At 48.3% G+C, this 18,940-nt stretch overlaps 3 protein-coding genes across 4 annotated transcripts; 2 read left to right on the forward strand and 1 right to left on the reverse strand.

The window, feature by feature from the left end:
- The first annotated feature begins 2,084 nt into the window (after nucleotides 1–2,084).
- TMED6 (transmembrane p24 trafficking protein 6) lies at nucleotides 2,085–6,660 on the forward strand. Its single transcript, XM_081018516.1, has 4 exons — nucleotides 2,085–2,801; nucleotides 4,638–4,764; nucleotides 5,642–5,793; nucleotides 6,147–6,660. The coding sequence occupies exons 1-4, from the start codon at nucleotides 2,487–2,489 to the stop codon at nucleotides 6,378–6,380; spliced, it is 828 nt and encodes a 275-aa protein (XP_080874642.1). The 5' UTR covers nucleotides 2,085–2,486; the 3' UTR covers nucleotides 6,381–6,660.
- Nucleotides 6,661–6,974: 314 nt separating this feature from the next.
- NIP7 (nucleolar pre-rRNA processing protein NIP7) lies at nucleotides 6,975–9,872 on the reverse strand. Its single transcript, XM_081018517.1, has 5 exons — nucleotides 9,713–9,872; nucleotides 8,951–9,037; nucleotides 8,055–8,193; nucleotides 7,484–7,624; nucleotides 6,975–7,360 (listed from the first exon to the last, which is right to left on the reverse strand). The coding sequence occupies exons 1-5, from the start codon at nucleotides 9,766–9,768 to the stop codon at nucleotides 7,241–7,243; spliced, it is 543 nt and encodes a 180-aa protein (XP_080874643.1). The 5' UTR covers nucleotides 9,769–9,872; the 3' UTR covers nucleotides 6,975–7,240.
- A 155-nt stretch (nucleotides 9,873–10,027) lies between these two features.
- Nucleotides 10,028–18,698, forward strand: COG8 (component of oligomeric golgi complex 8). Of its 2 annotated transcripts, none has more exons than XM_081018508.1 (5): nucleotides 10,028–10,472; nucleotides 10,664–10,871; nucleotides 11,849–12,682; nucleotides 13,337–13,505; nucleotides 17,888–18,698. In XM_081018508.1, exons 1-5 carry the CDS (start codon nucleotides 10,120–10,122, stop codon nucleotides 18,043–18,045), a joined length of 1,722 nt encoding a protein of 573 aa, XP_080874634.1. In that variant the 5' UTR covers nucleotides 10,028–10,119; the 3' UTR covers nucleotides 18,046–18,698. The 2 variants fall into 2 exon arrangements, with proteins under 2 accessions (XP_080874634.1, XP_080874633.1); XM_081018507.1 differs by lacking the exon at nucleotides 17,888–18,698 and adding an exon at nucleotides 13,808–14,333 and having other exon boundaries at nucleotides 10,038–10,472.
- The last annotated feature ends 242 nt before the right edge of the window (nucleotides 18,699–18,940 follow it).

An 18,940-nucleotide genomic window follows, 5' to 3' on the forward strand; every position in this document is an offset into this window, starting at 1 on the left:
AGCCTGCCACTTTAGAAAAAGATGTTAATTCTTCCTTTAATGCGCAGGCTGACCCCTTAGGGCCTTTCATCATCACAACAATATCATCCGCGTACATTGTCAACAGATGCTCTTTGCCCTCTCTTGAATATCCTTTTACATTTGGATTAAGACGTAAGATATTAGCGAATGGTTCAAAAGAGAAGGCGAGGAGCAGTGGCGACAAGGGACAACCTTGTTTTGTCCCCCTCCAGATTGCAATTGCTGAGGAGTCCATGTTATTAATCCTTAGAGTAGCTGAATTATTTGAATAGAGCTTAGCTATTGCTGTAATAAGGTGATTGCCTAGTTGGCATGTCTGCAAAATGTTAAGAGATAACACCATTCCAGACCATCAAAGGCTTTGTAAATATCTAAGGAACATAAATCCAGGAAGAAATTCCAGGTCCTGATTCAGTAAGGTGATTGGCCTGTATGAGCACACCTGTGCTTTATCTCTGCCTGGCTTTAGAAGGACAGTTACTGGATCAGCGCCTGATTGCTCTTGCCAGATGGATAAAGTTGACAAAAATAAAGTGTGAGTAGGTCTCTGTATTTCTTAAAAAATGTGTTGCCAAGCCCATCGGGTCAAGGGCTCTTATTATACAGTATTTCAGTTTTTTTAATAGCTTGATCAATTTCTTCTGCAGAATGTTATCTTTTGTTGTGCTTTCTTTATTAAAGGTTTGATACCACATCTTCTCACTTAATTTTTTTCAGGTAAAGGGTTATTTGGGTTATATAGCTCTTTATAAAACTCCATAAACATATTGCTAATCTGATTTTAGTCATATTTAAAGTAATTATTTAAATAAATTGCTTACTTTTGAGAGCCCTGGCTAGCATTTGGAATGTTTATTACCATGTTCATATAATTTTTGACTCACAAAGAGCATGGATTTGCCTATTCTCTCCATATATAACACTTCTAATTCTGATCTTTTGTGTTCCAATTTTCTAAGGATTTCATTAGAACCTGTTTCAAAGTGCATTTCCCCCCCCTAACTTCTGTATTTCATGTTCCTTTAACAGGCGCTGCTTCCCATGATAATTAAAAGGAATCTCCATCATGCTATTTAGTTTGGCACTAGCATTCCATGTGTTCTGGGGCAGGACAAAGGTGTTGCTAGTTGTTCTCCCATTGGGGCAGACTGTTCCCGTCACCACTGTTTTTCCTGTTCCTTTTTTTAGCTGGTGGTACTGCTTGAACTTCAAATGTGTTGGAGGACATGCTGGCTTCTGTGAGTCCAAGAAGCGGTTGATTGTGTAGCGTGGATGGAGCCAGACAGACACATGCAAAATGGGTTGTGGCTGTGCTTTCCCTCTGCCTCACCACCAAAACTACACAGATCTTGAAAGTCGCTATCTCTTTTTTCCATGAGCAGATTTTATCCCAGAGGTGCCCCCCTCTCTTATCTCAGCTGTTGGGAAAACTTCCTCCTGCGATACACAGTTTGTCCTTCAAGCACCAGCTGGTACAAGCAAGCAGAGTTTGTGCTTTGGGAGAACTTTTGAGTAAAAAGGAGACAAGAAGGATTTGCGCTGAAGTGGGTGGAATGGAATGCAGCCATACTCTGGGCAAAGAAAAGGGCAAACTAGTTAGGGCAGTTCTTCCCAACAAAGGGCTTTAGTAGGAAAGAGATACTATTTAAATCAAACTGCAGTCTTGGGACTTAAAATGCAGTATGTGTGAGTTGCAGTAATGAAAGTGTGACCTGCTTACCCTCTAGTATAGCAGATTTGATCGCTCTGTGCTTTTTGCTGTTGGGTAACCTGCCTTCATCTAAGTCGGAATAGATATGACCATTTCCTGTTGCCTTTTAGCATAAAAGCATCAGAAGAGCCCTGCAGCAGCTGAATAATCTGGTCAAATAGGGGCCCATCTAGTCCAGCATCTGGTTTTCAAAGCGGCCAACCAAATGCCCCAACAGGAAACCTGCAGCAAAGAGTACCAGTGTGGTGGTTGAATTAGCCAGAATGTCAGGCTATGAGGGACTGGTTCCAGCCAGGTTCAAAGCATTGAGCAGGAAAACTCCCTGTGTCAGCCTGGTCCAGGCACCCTCTCAACCTCACAGGGTGGTGGTTATGAAAAAGATGGTGTTGGAGGAACCAGGTATGCCACCTGGAGATCTTAGGAGGAAAGGTGAGGAATCAATGTTCTGTCTGCCCCTCGGCTGCCTCACCCGTACAGGGCCTAGTGCTCTGCTCAATTGCTGCAAGAGGCTTGTGCTTGAAGGAACACTTTACCCCTGCCTGCCCTAGCCTCCAGATCTCTTGGACTACAGGTTACATCAGCACAACCATCTGAGACTAGGGCTGATGGGAATTGCAGTCCAAGAAGTCTGGCAAGCAGCAGGTAGGGGGAGGAACTGCTTTCCACTGAGCTCACTCCGCGTGTCCTTAAGGCATTGACTGCTTCCTTGAGGAATGAAGAGTTGATTCAGCAGCAAGCTGCACAAACACAGGGCATGAGGGTGGAGTTAATGATTACCAGCTGCCAGCATGCTGGACTCCAGCTCTGGCACTTGCCTCCAGCCAAGCTCAGCTACCTTCCCTGTGGCAAGATGCTTGCAGTGTTACCTGTGGCTGCAATGGTGGGCTTGCTGGTGGGGAGGCTGGAACTTGCCCAAGCCCGCAAGTCTGAACCTCTGAGTGGTTCCAGTGACCAGCCTCTTTTCCGTGGGGCGGACCAGTACAACTTTGGCATTGTCATCCCTGCAGGCAGCATAGAGTGCTTCTGGCAATTTGCCCATCAGAGCGGCTTTTTCTACTTTAGCTATCAGGTGGGTGCCGGTGGAGGGGGTGCTGCACAAATCCAAGGGTTGTGCTGTGGTCAAGGGGGGACAGTAATGAGCAGCCAGATTCTCTAGTAGCAGCAGAACCGGGGAAAGGGATTTAGCTTGGGGAAGAGCATCTGCTTTGCATATAGGTCTCAGCTTCTACCCCTGACATTTTGAGGGAGGGCTGAAAAAATTTCCCTGGATGAATTTCTGGAGAGCCACTGTCCGTCAAACTGAGAGAATAACAAACTAGTTTGGACCTATGATCCAATTTAGCATAAGGCAAGTTCCTATGATTGTAACCAGCATCCCCCAGAACGCAAACTGGGAATCTTGCATTATCTTATTGGTTGTCATGAACCCCTAAAGTATCAATAGTCAAGCCAAATTCTTTCATTGCACCTTAAAGAACTTGGTCAGGTTTAACTGTCTTGCCCAGTTGAGAATACCTAGCCCTAGCCTGCATGATGGAAGGGCTGAAGGGCATTGTAATCCAAAACATATGGAAAGCACAAGGGTTACATGGATGGGGAAGGCTGGTGGCATTGCTGAGTATGTTTTAGATTCTAGATTTTCCAGAAGTGCCATTTATCCATAAAGATGATTTAGTGACTTCCTGAAAGGAACCTCTCACTCTTGGGTTTGCCAATGCTGAGGTCTCTGCCAAAGACCTCCCTTTAGGTGCCAGCTATAAAACTGGAGCCTTCCTGCTTCTTAAACTCTTTACAGTGGTACCTCGGGTTACAAACACTTCAGGATACAGACACCACTAAACTGGAAGCAGTACCTCAGGTTAAGAACTTTACTTCAGGATGAGAACAGAATTTGTGTGGTGGCAGCGGGAGGCCCCATTAGCTAAAGTGGTGCTTCAGGTTAAGAACAGTTTCAGGTTGAGAACGGATGTCCGGAACAAATTAAGTTCTTAACCCGAGGTACCACTGTACTTCTAAACTGCCTTGACAATCCAGCCTCAATGGTGGGTCAGCACAAGCACCTTGGCAGTCTCCTGTCATGGCACTTGGCCTCAAGCCAGAAACTTTCAGCTCCACTTTCCTCTTGGTAAACTGGATTGCTCTGAAGGTGAACAAGACCATGACCATGCTGTAAATCCAGTCATGACGCAGGAGCTGGAGGCAGGAGGGTGATTCAGCTGGCACCGTGACTGGTTGGTTCTAGTTGAGATTGGAAGGAAGAATATTTTTGTTTCTTAGCAAGGGTCTAAAACAAAAATGTGGGGTTATTGCATGGGCCAGTTTCAAGGAAATAGCTCAGCTTCCTCCAGGCACAGGCATCCGACCCTGAAAGTGGGAGGGTAAGGCAATCGCATATATTTGCCACCCTCCAAGTCAGGGATTAAGGGCTACCAGCAAGAAGTGAGTTGGCTGGTGGTGGCAGGTCAGCTTGCTAGTTGCCACTCCTACACTAAGTGCACTGGAAACTTTATAGACAACTGCAATTCCTGTCTCATCATCTGCCTGTAGAGGTTTGTGGAGAAGACACATATTCAGCATGTAACCTGTTGCTTTGAAAGTCCAATGACTAAACTGTTTTGTCTGACTCTCTTGTGCATACTCTCTCATGAAATTGCTGCTTTTGCGAGAACTCTCCTTGCTGTGTGTGTGTGTACCAGCAGCATAACTGATAGGTACAGTGTGCCTTCCAATATGGAAATGGCAGCTCCATTTGCCTTCTGTAGCTGAATACTTGCACAGATCAGCTCTTGCATCTAAGAAACCAAAAACAAGAAAGTGGCAGGTAACATGGTTATAGCATTACCAATGCCACCCCATTTCTTGTCCTGTCCTGTCCTGTCCTATCCCTATCCTATCTTGGTTTCAGGTGCAGTGGTCTTCAGGTCTTGGACATGACCAACACATCCTGGCAACCGCAAATGACCCCAATGGGCTCCACCTTGGCACCTCCCAGGATACACGGGGACAGATCAACTTCCAAACCAAGGAAACAGGTGCCTCTCTCTCTCTGTACCCACAGCCATATCAAGAGTGCTTTCTAGACTCCCATAACTGGCTCAGGTGCAGCCTCCAAGCAAAATAGGTGATCCTGAACATGCAGTGAGCACATCCCCCATTGCGGACTCTCCTCCCATAAAGCCACCTTGAACTGGGTGCTCAAAGGCTGGGTTCTGAAATAGAAAACCTCTGTTTAGTTATAACCTCACAGGAGGAAAAACCTCTGGGCCCATGGCTCAGCAGGAGAGCATCAGATTTGAAGACCCCAGATTCAATTCCAACTATGTCTAGGCAAGACTGGGAATGTCTGAAATCTTGGGAGAGCCATTGCCTGCCAGTTTAGACAATGCTGAGCTAGGTGATCCAATGGTCTGAGTGGGTGTAAGGCAGCTTCTTATATTCTACCACACCTACCACCCTCCCCAAAGATATGAGGCTAGTAACTATGAATGATGTTCAGAAAGCACTCTAGGAATGACAGGCTCTTTCTCTCTCTGGACCACTTCATATTCCCCCAAAAGGAAGTTGAAAGCAGATTGGTATTGGGTTAGATGGGCACAAGCATAATCTCCCTTGCTGCCTGCCACCACAGCTCTTACTCCTCCATTTATGTTTTCTTTTTAGAGGGATGGACAATAACCAGGGAATCCCAGAAAAACTTTGACTCTAATCGGATTATTGTATACAGGAGCCAAGCAAGCTATCTTTAAATGACACAGCTACCCCTTTTAAATTGTAGGCTATCTTCTCAAGAAAGGGGCACGTTCAGTCTCTCTCTTACAGACCTGAATTCAAATTGCGTTGCTCACACCCAACACCAGAAGGCCTTAAATGCTGCTGGTTCACCTGGCAAAGTTTAACTCTTTCTTGCAGGCTTCTATCAGCTCTGTCTGAGCAATCGGTACAACCACTTTGGCTCCGTGCAGGTCTACCTCAACTTTGGGGTCTTCTATGAGGGCTTTGATCTACAAACTCCACATGAAGCTGAGAGGAAAAGACTAAACGACACACTGGATGCAATTGAGGTAACTTATTAAAGAACTAAAAATAAATAAGGTAGCAGTGATAAAGCTGGGAGCCATTTGGAACCTCCAGGGCTGGGGGGAAATGGGACAGATATGATCTCCTTCATGCTTGATGCAGCCTGGATATTTTATTTATTTTTTACCCACCTGAGTCTGACAGCTGTTAGCGAGAAGGACAGGCATCCTTTCCTTTCAGGCTGTGAAGGAAAAAGCTCCCCATGGTTGGCCAGACAGCCGGTTGCCAGGAGCAGCAATCTGCAGCCTAAGTGAAGTATCTGTTCAAAGCCACAGCAGGGCCAAGGACAGACATCTGGGACTGAATAGCTTTCCCTGCTCCACTCTTTTGTTAACAGGAGAGCACCAAAAAACTGCTGAATGGCATCTTCCAAATGTGGCGCTACTACACTTTTAATCGGATGAAGAGCACCTCAGACTACTTCCTTCTGGAGTCCAATTACAACTACGTGAACTGGTGGTCAGCGGCCCAGAGCCTGGCTATTGTTCTCTCTGGTGTCCTGCAACTCTACTTCCTCAAGCGCCTCTTCACCACACAGCCCACCACAGCCACCAACAAGCCACGGTGCTGAGGCTGCTTCAGAAGGCTATTTATGCCAGGCTGAAAAGCCAAACTGCTCTCTCCTTGCCACCCTCTTAACACCCAACTGACTAAATATCTGCAAGCAGCAAAGGAGAGCAAGGGCATGTCCACCTGCTGGTGCGGCTTCTTTTTTGGTGGGGGGAGGGGTGTTGGCTGAAAAATCCAAGTATTCTTCCAGAGGAGCCACAGGGGGTTGGTTGACTTGAAATGAAACTGCCCCAAGTTAAAATAAACATGACTCAAAATGCGGGAGTCCTGCTGCAACCACAGCATAGGTATGTGAGATTTTTACATTGATCAAGAGGTACATTAAGGGCACAGTTAGTAAATGGAGGTGCACATGCAGACACACACGATCTCCACCACCACCAAACACAAGATTCCTTCCTCTTCCTTTAGAGGCAGCCAGCTTGGAAGCAAAGGCAGCTGCAGCAGGGAAGGTGAGAGGAAAAGAGAACTTCTAGCTTTTGGTTCTCCATGGCTTTGTAAAACACCTCTGGTTCCCCAGCCCCAAAGCCCAGGGCAAAATAAAAGAGGCTTTAATGTAATCAGTTCCCTGAACACCAGATGAATCAAGACAATGAAAGGAGAAAAATGAAATAGCTTTACTGTGTCAGAATTGTAGCTGTGTCCCTAGAACTGCCAGGCTTGCAGCTATATCCCAAAGTTTTGTGACTCATCTACAGCCTCACTGTGGCCATCAGGAGGTAGACAGGTATTTTGCTGGCAGTTTAGCAACCTACACAGTTGCGCCTTCCACAGTCTGCATGAAAAGGGGCAGAGGCTGGTTGAAAGCCTGCAGCTTCTATCTGAGGGAAAGTCAGTCTTTGGGGCTTTCTGCCCTGCCATTTATGTCAGCGTCTCTTCATGCCGTATGTATTCTCCAATATCCGCTTGGTGAAAAACCACGATCGCCATGGGGTCCACTTTCCGGCACTCCTGGGTGGACTTGGCTGCCACTCCAAAGCCCTAAGAAGGTCAATTGGAACAAGGAAGGCATTAAGACCTTGGAGGGGCATTGTCTTAACTTCAAATTCACTCGGGTCCAACCATCCAACCTACCCACCCACCTACCCACTAGGTGTCACTCACCAGGGGGACGTCAGCCATGGAATATACCACCACACCCTGGTACTGGGCAGTGCTCTCTGTGATGCGCCCCAAGCCAGACTTCAGTATGTGGTTCCCATAAAGGAAGGACTGCTCTGCTCCAGGCTTCACCCACACTTTGTACTGCATGAGAAAAAAATGAGAGATATTCTCTTTGAGTTACATTAAATGTACCACTACACAGGTTCCCTTTCTTGTCCTCCTTAGATTAGCACAAGGGAAAAAAATACTCTCCTTCCCAATAAACAGCTAGCAAGTCCCCACCCCACACAGCACTACAGGTGTTTTGACATTTTTGGTAGGCTAGGTAAAGATAAAGGGACCCCTGACTGCTAGGTCCAATTGCAGGCGACTCTGGGGTTGCAGTACTCATCTCGCTTTATTGGCCGAGGGAGCTGGCGTACAGCTTCCGGGTCATGTGGTCAGCATGACTAAGCCACTTCTGGCGAAACCAGAGCAGCGCATGGAAACGCCATTTATCTTCCCACCAGAGCGGTACCTATTTTGGTAGGATAGTGCCCCTCAAATAAATGGTCCTCTGTGCCATCTTTACCTTGGCGTAGGGAGCAAGGTAATCAAGGGCAGTGATGTGGAGTCGGAACTTCTGGCTCTTGGTGAACTTTCCAAAGCAGGTGCCGAGAGACACCAGATTCTCCCGGGGGATGTTTGTAGCAAGCTTCAGAATCTTCTCACTAAGAAACAGAAAGCAAAGACTTATCATTAGGACTTGGTCTCTCCAGATTCAGAAGCTCCAAAGTCACCATCAGAGCATCACTGAACCATGCTGTGGCCTGAGGCACACTCCAAGTACCCGCAGCCAATATTGTGGCTTTTTGGTCATATGCTTCCATAGGGGAGAGGAGAAGCTTTAAGGTACCTAAACCAAATTGGGGATACTGAGATGATGGAAAGGCAGGTTTGGGGATTTAATCCAAGCAACCCTAAAACAAGAAAGACCTTATAGCCACTCCTGGTCCCCAAATACAATGTGGTGCACTTGCACTGGAAGTGATAAAATGTGCCAAAAACTGGATCAGACAAGACGGGAGCTCAGAGTTAAATTATGAGACCAAGTCCCTCCTCTCTGTCCTTCATTTGCATATGAAAGACTGTCCATGAGTACAGCTTCCCTTAGTTCAGTTCAGCTCCTTTTACATCTTTTGCTCTTCTGCTGCTAAAAACACAAGGGAAACAAGATCTCTTTCCCAGCACCTTGCAGCTCTGTAGTGAGAACAAGCAGCATCTTACAAAAGAAAACAGGCCCTTTCCTTTCCCCCATAGATGCCTCCACTCTTCTCCCCACCCACAAAGACGTGGGTACATTCTGGAAGAGGAAGAGAGCCTTACACATGTTCAAAGATCCATCCTTTTATTTTTACTTAATGTGTGTTATGGATGAAGGTGTTAACATTAATAACATGCCCCAGGGTGTATGTAGGGCCTCCTCACCTGAGGTAATAGACACGGTCCTTGTGCAGGCGAAAGCAGTAGGCACCATCTGGCCGGTCAACCAGGAGCTGGATGTTCTCACCAATACTTAAAAAGGTTGGAACAAAGAGACACACTGTCAGCCAGTCCCCAGAAAACATGAGAATAGCCCTCTTATGCTAGATTTGACCAAATGCCCAATTAGTTCAGCCTCCTCCTCCTGGCAAAAGCAAGTCAAATGCCTGCAGGGAGCCAGCAAGCAGGGGTGGAGAACAGCAACCATTTCTAAGACATACTGCCTCTGTATATGAAGACTTCAATTTTAAACTATTATACTGACTTCCCTATAATCCCTGTAATTATTTTTCTGCATTAAACACGACCCATCTAGTTCTCCTGCTGTTGTCTCCCAGCTAGTGGTATTCCGTGGAAGATTAAGAAGAGCTATTCCACACTGGTACAGTCTGTATGGGAAGGTGGGTGCCCGCTTCCTCGCAGCAGAGCATGGGTCGCTGCCTGCCTATAATGTTGTGATTCTCTACATCCATTGGGGTGGGCTAGAGGACCTTTGCGGTATCTTCCACCGCTATGGTTCAATGACGCTTCCATTTTACTTTCTGGGCCAACAGCAAGAGACAAACTTCCCCTCCTTCACTGATTTCTCTAATTCCCTCTGTCCATTGGGTGGGGATCCGGGTATCTTGTGTCAGTGAGTTCCATGGTTTAATCATAAAGCCTAATGAACCCAGAGAACACAAATGCCACCACAGCCACCCCGCTTACTATTTGGAGAGCTTCTCGAAGAGCGCACGCGTTTCTTCCTCCGTGAGGGGCCGCATCGCACCTCCCGAGAAGACGCCGGAGACCCGCGTGGTTCCAATTCAAGGAAGCCTCGGATCAAAGACGTGAAGCGGAAGTTGCAACATCAAGCTACGTTCGGGTGTCCTACACTCATAGGCTCTTCCCACTCTAGGCTGACACACAGAAATATGTCTATGGTCACAATAGAGTGCAAGTGATTTTCATGTCGGAGCGTCGTTGCGTGACCTCCTGGTCACGTCATACGAACACAGAGGTTTCGGGCAGAGCGGCACCCGGATCTGCCACGGAGGACTAGCCTCCGCCTCTGGCTAGCGCGGCCTCCCGGTTGCCATAGCGATCACTTCCTGGTCCACGTCGAGGGAGGCCCGATGGCGGCCCCGGAGCCTTCGGCGGACCTAGAGGAGGCGAGCCTGCTGGCATGGCTGTTCCGCGGGGCGACCTCGCCGCTGCCTCCGCCCCTGGCGGCGGGGGACGCGGAGCTGGCGACCTACCTGTCGGCGCTGGCGGGGCTGGGCCTGGAGGCCTTGCGGAGGGAACCCGGCCGTTTGGCGGAGGAACGAGCGCAGCTCGGGGCGCAGACGCGGGCCTTGGCCTTCGCCCACTACAAGACCTTCATCCGCTCCGCCGAATGCACCGCTGAGACGCGTCGCGGCTTCGGTGGCATCGAGCAGGGCCTCGACCGCCTCTTGGGCCGCCTCCCACCCTTCGCCGAAGCCTGCCGGTGAGTAGGAGGAGTTGGAGGCCAAGGCTGTCGCTACACTCGCTTTGGGGGCAGGAATAATCCTGGAGTGCCCCATCGTTAACTTATGGAACTCACTGCCATTGGAATGGGTGGGTTAGAGGGGGTGGGGGCTTACCCTTTTGCTTTTCCTGGCCCAACCTGCTTTCTTCTTCTTTTGCTCCTGCCTCCAGGAACTTCATGCAGGAGGCTGAACAGATCGCCCAGAACCGCCGTATGAACAGCCTGACCCTGAACCTCCACACAGAGATCCTGGAAGTGCTGGAGATCCCCCAGCTGATGGACACCTGCGTCCGCAACAGTTACTACGAGGAGGCCCTGGAGCTGGTGTCTTATGTCCGCCGCCTGGAGAAGAAGCACGCCACCATCCCTGTCATCCAGGTGCAGACATGTTCTGAGCCTGGCAGGTGCCAGAGCTGCCTTAAGCCATACGGTGATAGTAGGTCCCAACCATTTGCTACTAGAGTTTCAGGACCTGAGCAAAAGCTTAGCGAAGAAAGGCATCTCCAACCCTTTGCATTTGTTTTCTCTGCCATGGCTCACAGAGGCAGAGGTGGTGTGGCTTCTGTGCTGGTTTCCTAAGTTTGATCCAGGTGATACCCGAGGCCCACAATCCTGGACCATCATGAGCTGTCATGTTCTGTTTGTAGAAGCCAGAATATTTCTGGATCTGAGGCTTCTTCTCTTGTTGCCTTTTTTCTTGACTAAGTGCTTATGTTGCTTATTGCAGCCAGGGTTTGTGCATGTGCTGTAGGGATCTATTTCTTTGACTTTAAACAAGAGCAGGATACAAGCCACTGATCTCTTTAAGTGCAATCTGTAAAGCAGGGATAGATAGAAGGTAGACCACACCCCATCACTGACTTAACGACTCTTGGCTAATGTCTAATTTGCTAGTTGCAGGGATTCTTGTACAGAAAGCTGAGATGAGGCAGGCCCTGTTCTGATCCAGTAAAGCCCTTCTTCCATCTGCAAAGAAGAATGCATTGTTAAGGTCACAACACTTTCTTTATTTACCATGTTTATATCCCACTCTTCCTCCTAAAGGAACTCAGGATGACAGCAAGTTATGCCTCCTTAAAAGCTCCCAAAAGTACACATCATTATAAAATGCAGTTACCTCATACCAGGTTTGACTGTGCACTAAGCCCAGTATTGTCTACTCTGGCAGCCAGAGTGTATCTACTATATCAAGCAGGTATATCTACCACTGACCTGTAGACCCTCTCCATAAGTGATCACATGGATGATCCATAAGGACTGTAGTGAAAATAAAATAGTTTGTGCAGAATTGAGATCAGCATGGTTTGGGTACCATGGGTAACAGAAGTTGATTTTGTCTCTCTTCTCCTTCCCAGGGCATAGTGGCAGAGGTGCGCCAGTCCACACAGCTCATGCTTACACAGCTGATCCAGCAGCTTCGCACCAACATTCAGCTGCCAGCCTGCTTGCGCATCATTGGCTACCTTCGCTGCATGGATGTCTTCACTGAGGCTGAGCTACGAATTACTTTCCTGCAGGCACGGGACATCTGGCTACGTTCTATCCTTGCTGCTGTTCCTGGTGACGACCCCTATGTGCATATTACCAAGACCATTGAGGCCTGCCGCGTGCACCTCTTTGACATTGTCACGCAGTACCGTGCCATTTTTGCTGACGAGGAGCCGCTGGTGCCTCCCCCTGGGCAGGACACCCTCAATGAAAGTGCCATCTTCCATGGGTGGGTCCTGCAGAAGGTCTCCCAGTTCCTGCTGGTGCTTGAGCGTGACTTGCAGCGTGGTGTGGGCAGCCGCCTGGACTCCCTGCTGGGCCAGTGCATGTACTTTGGCCTCTCGTTCAGCCGTGTTGGAGCGGACTTCCGGGGCCTGCTCATCCCCATATTTCAGCGGGTGGCACTGGTCACCTTCAAGAGAGCCATGCAGGAAGCTGTGAACAAATTCCAGGAGGAGATGAACTCCTACACGCTAATCTCTGTGCCGGCTGCCTTGGGCAGCAGCAGCAGCACCATCCCTGTAGCAGTGGCTCCTTCTGCCCAGCCAGGCACACTCCAGCCCCCCATGGTGCTGCTAGATTTCCCACCACTCGCCTGCTTCCTCAACAACATCCTGGTAGCCTTCAACGACCTGCGCCTCTGCTGCCCTGTGGCTCTTGCCCCAGACGTGGCGGCTACCCTGGAGGATGCACTTGGCCAGGTGGGGCTCTCTGTTGCTCATGTGCACCAAGAGGCTGGATTAAAAATGGTCCAGATGTCTAGGTGACAGGACAGAAATTTGCTAGCAGCAGAGTTTTAGCTGCTTGCAGCCTTATCTTTAGTTATACTCCTTGGAGTTTGCTAGCCCTTTTCAGCAACTTGGCAGGTCATGTTTGTGAGTTTATTCTTGTTCCCTCTGATGTTGCTGCTGTCTGTCTGTTCAGGGATGGGCCTCTGGCTTATTTCAAGAAGCCCTTTGCAAGCAACCAGTTCAGGCATCTGACAACAGCAATCAGTGCTTGCTTTGGGTGGGCTGGAAGAGAGAGAGGAGAGAGAGAAAGTGGTTGACCTCGCCTGTTTTGGCTACTGAACCTGCTCACCACTAGCTCTAACCTCACCCATAGTCAGCAAATGGCCCCTGCTGGATTGCCTGCCAGGAGACTGTGGCACTTGAGAGATCAAAGTTTCTTAGTCCCTGTTCTATAAGGTAGTATGTGACATCTTGTCACTCAGCTTCTGGGTATGCCCCAGACCGATTAGCTGGGCTTTTATTTTGACCATTTGATGAGGCTAGCATGCTGAGTAGTACTGCAGTCCCTTCCTTCCACTTGGACACCAAACCAAGAAATTCTAGCTTCTCTTTTTCTCTTTGCAGGTGACAAAGGTCATTCTGGTTTTCCACCGGGCAGAGGCTGTGGCCTTCAGCAGCCGAGAGCAAGAGCTGTTCATTCACTTCTGCATGGCATTTCTGGAAGACTTGATGCCCTACCTCAACCGTTGTCTGCAGCTCCTCTTCCCCCCAGCACAAATTGCACAGACTTTGGGTATGGCTGCTTGAATACTTTTGGTGGGGAAGGAGCTTGCAGCTGAGCCCTGGCCTGTGGTGGATGAGTGGCTTCTGCTTGTGACTTTGTGAACAGCACATTGGTGGGGTGGGGTGGGGTTGCTTGGTGGTGGTCCTTGTAGGCTTGCAAGTCATTGAAATCTGTGCTCAACAGCTCAGGCTACTGCCAGGGGAAGGGAGAGAGAGAGAGAATTGGCAGTAGTACAAGGAATGTTCTCTAGCTTAGGGTTGATGTAAGATTTTAACTTCTCATTTTAATATATTTTCTTTTTTTACTGCTAGGTGTTCCCCCAACACAGCTGCACAAATATGGCGGTCTTGGCTGTGTGGATGAGCAGCTGATTCAGGAGCTCCTGGCCTCAGTCCTGCCAGAGAAAGAGACTGTCTATCCCTTGTCTGAGGAGAAAAGGCTGACTGAAGAAAGCCTAGCACCTCCTCCATTGGACTCGGAACTCCCTGATGCCAGGCAGGAAGCAGATCCCAGTGCCCCAGCCCCTGTTCTGGAAACAGAAGAGAGCAGTGCAGATTCTGGTGATGCCTTGCTGCTGAGTGCTCCTCTAGAATAGTTTCCACTGGATTTTGCCTGTTTTCCGGGGTTCCATGATACTTGAACCTGACTGAGGAGAGACTCATTCCTGCGATGGGCAGGCACAGCTCTTGGTTTGGGGTTCTACTTCAGCACTTCAAGGACAGACTGAGTTGAGCTTTCATTGCTCTGGTGGGAAGGAAGTTGGGTGTGGACACTGGGAGGAAGGAATTTTGGTGAAGGTGGATCAGGGTTTGAATAAACTTGATTGCTTGTTTGGTTCTCTGTGTTGTACCTCAGTATGCTGTACTGTGAAGAGAGTGGGCCCCTGAATCTTCTCTCCCAAAGCTAGTTGCTTTAGGTATCAGTCAGTACCAGTTTTTTCTGGGCCTCCCCATTCACCAAAAATGCTCGTGTGTCATCCTTATCTTCCTCTCCTCTGGAATTGCCTGATGCCTTAAGCTGCAGAATAAAATGTGTCTCTGCCAGTTTTCCCTTGATTTCTCAGACTAGGTATGAATTTCTTCTTTGGTAAGTCCAACTTGCTGAGTGTGGGAATCCCACTGTTCTTACCAACTGCTTTGAGTTATAGCTGTCCCTTCAGAAGAGGGTAATTACAGGAAGAGGAAACCTGCTAGCCAAGGCCAAGATCATCTGCAGTTGAAGTCCAAGAAATGAGGTTTTAATAATAATAATAATACAGTGGTACCTCAGGTTAAGTACATAATTCGTTCTGGAGGTCCATTCTTAACCTGAAACTGTTCTTAACCTGAAGCACCACTTTAGCTAATGGGGCCTTCCGCTGCTGCTGCGCCGCCGGAGCATGATTTCTGTTCTCATCCTGAAGCAAAGTTCTTAACCCGAGGTATTATTTCTGGGTTAGCAGAGTCTGTAACCTGAAGCGTATGTAACCCGAGGTACCACTGTATATGCTATAAGCTGCCACTCTGGGCAGCTTATAGCATATATAACATTTACTATGTTATATCAGCATCAGACATTAAAAACTTCCCAATACAGGGCTGCTTTCAGGTGTCTTCTAAAAGTTCTGTAGTTCTTTATCTCCTTGACATTTGAGGGGAGGGCATTCCACAGGGAGGCGAAGAGTTTAGATCCTGGTTTGTCTGAGCTTTAGTAGATGAGAAATAAATTTAAAACAACAGCTCCGTCACCAGGGCAAGTTAAAATGGCCCAGGACAGCAAGTGAGTGAGATTTTGAATGCTTCAAAATTCTCTCTTTTTGGGGGGGGGGGGGGGATATTAAGCAAAGTGGACAGGAGGCAGGGAGAGAAGGGTGGACTGTGTCTAGGAGTCCTAGAAAGGTAGCAGGTAACTGTGAGGGAGTCTTAATTGGATTAAGTCTCTGCATAGAAAAGGATAGAACAATTTTTGTCTAGAGAGGTTGGAAGGATTTCCCCCCTAGTAAGTAGTTGAGGGGTGCATGTGTGGAAATGCAGCAAGTATTCAGGGCCAAAACTTGCTGGTGTTGACTTTAGCAGCAGGGCTGAGATGAAGCAGATGAGCCTGAGGCAGCTGCACCAATGATATGATGGGGAAAACCTGTCACTTCAAGAAGGATCTTATTCTCCCCTTTGCTACACAACCGCTTCCTCTTTTGGAAGACGCGGACCTAAAGCGTCTGCAAGGACGCCGCCTGCCACGGAGTGGTGCCGTTCTTTGAGAACTACATTTCCCAGCATCCACAGGAACTTCCGGTTTCCTCGCTTCGCGTGGCTTGTCAAGACCGGAAGATGGGCGGCCCCATTGAAACTTGAGACTTGGAGTCAGGTAGGGCTGAGGTCCTGGTTGCGGGTGGGGGACCCACATTTTGAAACCCTCCTCGATGTTAAAATAAATTAGAACGAGCCTCCCTGCAAGCAGAAGCCCAGCAGCAGAGTTCCGGCCTTTTGCTGGTCAAGAGTGCATTGGGAGAGCTGAGTTCAAGTCCTCCGCTCATTCCCATGATGCTCACCGGATGACCTTGGACCCTTCATTCTCCCGCAGCATATCCCTACCTCACCGGGTTATTGGAAGAATTAAAATATCGGTGGGAAGGAACCATGTGAGCTGCTTGGAGGGAAATAAATAGATGATGATAATATATACAAGAGAGGTATCCAAAACTTAATTGGAAGGGGTATAGAACACTCCGCCTCCTAATTTTGCTGCTACAAATGAGGGCTGAGAGTTTTGGCAGAATCTTAGAACCTTTCTGTATTGCTTTTGCAGAGAAGCCTGCTTTTTCCATCTCTGCAGAGTCACAGGAAAATGCCATATGGAGTAGACAGATCCTTGGTCCATCTAGCTCAGTACTGGCTATGCTGATGGGCAGTAGCTCTCCAGGGTTTCCTGTCGGGTCTCTGTGTGTCTCTTCCAGCCCTTACTTGGAGACACTGCTGGGTATTGAACCTGGGACCATGCAAAAGCCAAGCGGATGCTTTGCCTGAGCTCCAGCTTCCAGCCCTTCCCCTCCCAGTGACCTTAGCTAGGCTACCCTTTGACTCGAGACCCTTGGGAGTGCTTGCACCTGTTGTCTTTGCATCATTTTTATTTTCTCATCTTATTTTTATTTTATTTGTTCTTTGTGCAGATGGCTTTGTGGCTGAAGCACAATTATGGCAGTTTGTAGGCTAAGGTCTGGCTTGGCCTGGATGCTGGACAGCCTCCTTTGGAATAGAGCTTTCCTGGCACCTTTGCCATGCAGAAGTTGCAGCCGCACTTGTTCCTCTCCGGCAGAGAAGCAGCGCACCTATTGGCAATATCTGCGGCGCAAAGTCTTGAAACCTCCCACCCCACCCTACAGTCATGTCTGCCAGGTGGGGGACCCCATTCTGCGCTCCCTGGCTGCCCCCGTGGAGCCCTCACAAATTGCCAGTAGTGAGGTGCAGACCCTCATCCGTACTCTGGTTCGCGTGATGAGGAAAGAACAATGTGTGGGTCTCAGTGCTCCTCAAGTGGGTGTGCCACTCCAGATCTTTGTGGCGGAGTTCCCTGAGAGGCTCTTTCATGAGCACACCCCCAGCATGCGCCAGGCTTGCCAGATGGCCCCCTTCCCTCTGCATGTGGTAGTGAATCCATCCATGAGGGTGCTGGACTCCCAACTGGTCTCTTTCCCCGAGGGCTGTAAAAGCATCAGTGGATTCTCTGCTTGCGTCACCAGATACCAAGCCGTGGCAGTTTCCGGTAAGCTGGCAATGTTATTCCTTGTAGCTTTAACACACTTGGATGAGGTGTGAGTTTTGGAGCTGGTATAAGTGTGTGGCGAGCCTCAGGTGTTCAAACTTGGCTCTATGTTGATCTTACGAGGTGTTATTAATGCAAACGGGAATCTACATTATGCATTCCAATTGTGGGAACGTAGCTAAGTACAAACTCATGGCACCAAACAACTTCTTCCCACACTGCCTGTCAAAATGCGCATGTTTTTATGCCAAAGCCTTTCATCAGTAGCACACTCACATGTTGCTTTTTTGTTATTTGGTGTGACTGTGGACAGGAGGTGTAGCAAGCGACAATTTATGTATGAAAAATGGAATGGGGAGAGTGGGTGGGCATCACTTTCTCATGCTTACTTACGCTGTCCTGCTGGGGAATCTTTCATAAGTCTCACTTTTCTAATTTTTGACAGGACTGAGGGGCACAGCTGGTTTCAATAAGTACCAGCAAAAAGCAGGGACAGTAGATATTCTCTGGGCACAGGGAGCCTGCACTGGGCCTACAGCTTGGGGAAAGTTCAGTCAGATATACATGTTCCTACAAGGGGAGTGATTCATTAAGGCATGACAGGACCCCAGAGCTGCATTTCTCACTGGAGTTCCTCTTTTTCCTTTCCCCAGGTCTGAATGAAGTTGGGGAGCAGTTTAGCTGGCCGGCAAGTGGCTGGGCAGCCCGCATCATCCAGCATGAGATGGACCATCTGCAGGGTGTGTTGTACATTGACAAGATGGACAGCAGGACTTTTGTGAATCTGCAGTGGGAACAGCTAAATGAATGAAGCAGGACTGGGCCCAGGGGGGCGGGGAGAGAGAGGCCACTTTTTCTCTGCCTGCTGTTCCTAAGTATGTCCAAACCAGTGAAAGGGACAATAGAAAGAGAAGGTGGACACTTCCAATGTGAGGGGGTTCAATGGTGTTTTTACTGCTTGACATCTGTACTTTCCCTATTTGTGGCATGAGGAGAGGAAGCTGGGCATAAACATGCCCTTCCCCCACCCCACATGGTACTGCAGGAGTTTGGAGGGGGGGGGGGAAATACTAAGAAAGCAGAAGCTGTTAAAGGGTAGCAATCAGTATCTTTCAACTGCTGCATGGCATTCTCTTGGCCAGTGCACTGTACAGTACCTTGAAGGAAAATGGCTTTGTCCAATTTCAGCCAGTGGAAGCTCCAAACAGAGCCTCTCCAAACCAACCCTAAATAACTTGATCATCTACTAATTGGGCCTCTCTCCAGCTGCTCATGGTGGGGGGCAAAATTCAAGAAGAAAAAGCAAGGCTGATCCTGTGACATTGCCTTCTCCAACTCCTACCTTGACTATTGAAGTATGCTAACATGCAGGAAGGTTGGCAAACACTTGTTAAAAGCATCAGACACCAACTAAAACGTCATAGTAATTCACAATAAAAAGGCATTGACCACCTCTTCACCTGTGATACCTCGCCATGTTTTACTTCACAACATAATACGTAACTGTATTTTATTAATGTTTTAAGTTGTCTGTTTTTGCTTCAGTCTTCTGTACACCGCTTGCAGATATTTTTAATAGATTAAGCAGTATAGAAATTAAACAATCAACTCATACAATAAACCTCTTGATTTTAATAAAACCTCTTAAAGAGATTTACAGATTAAATGCACCCACAACCCCCTCCTAGCTAGCTAAATTGTGCACA

This window comes from Podarcis pityusensis (genome assembly GCF_964106645.2).
Source record: "Podarcis pityusensis genome assembly, chromosome: 8".
Classification (NCBI taxonomy): domain Eukaryota; kingdom Metazoa; phylum Chordata; class Lepidosauria; order Squamata; family Lacertidae; genus Podarcis; species Podarcis pityusensis.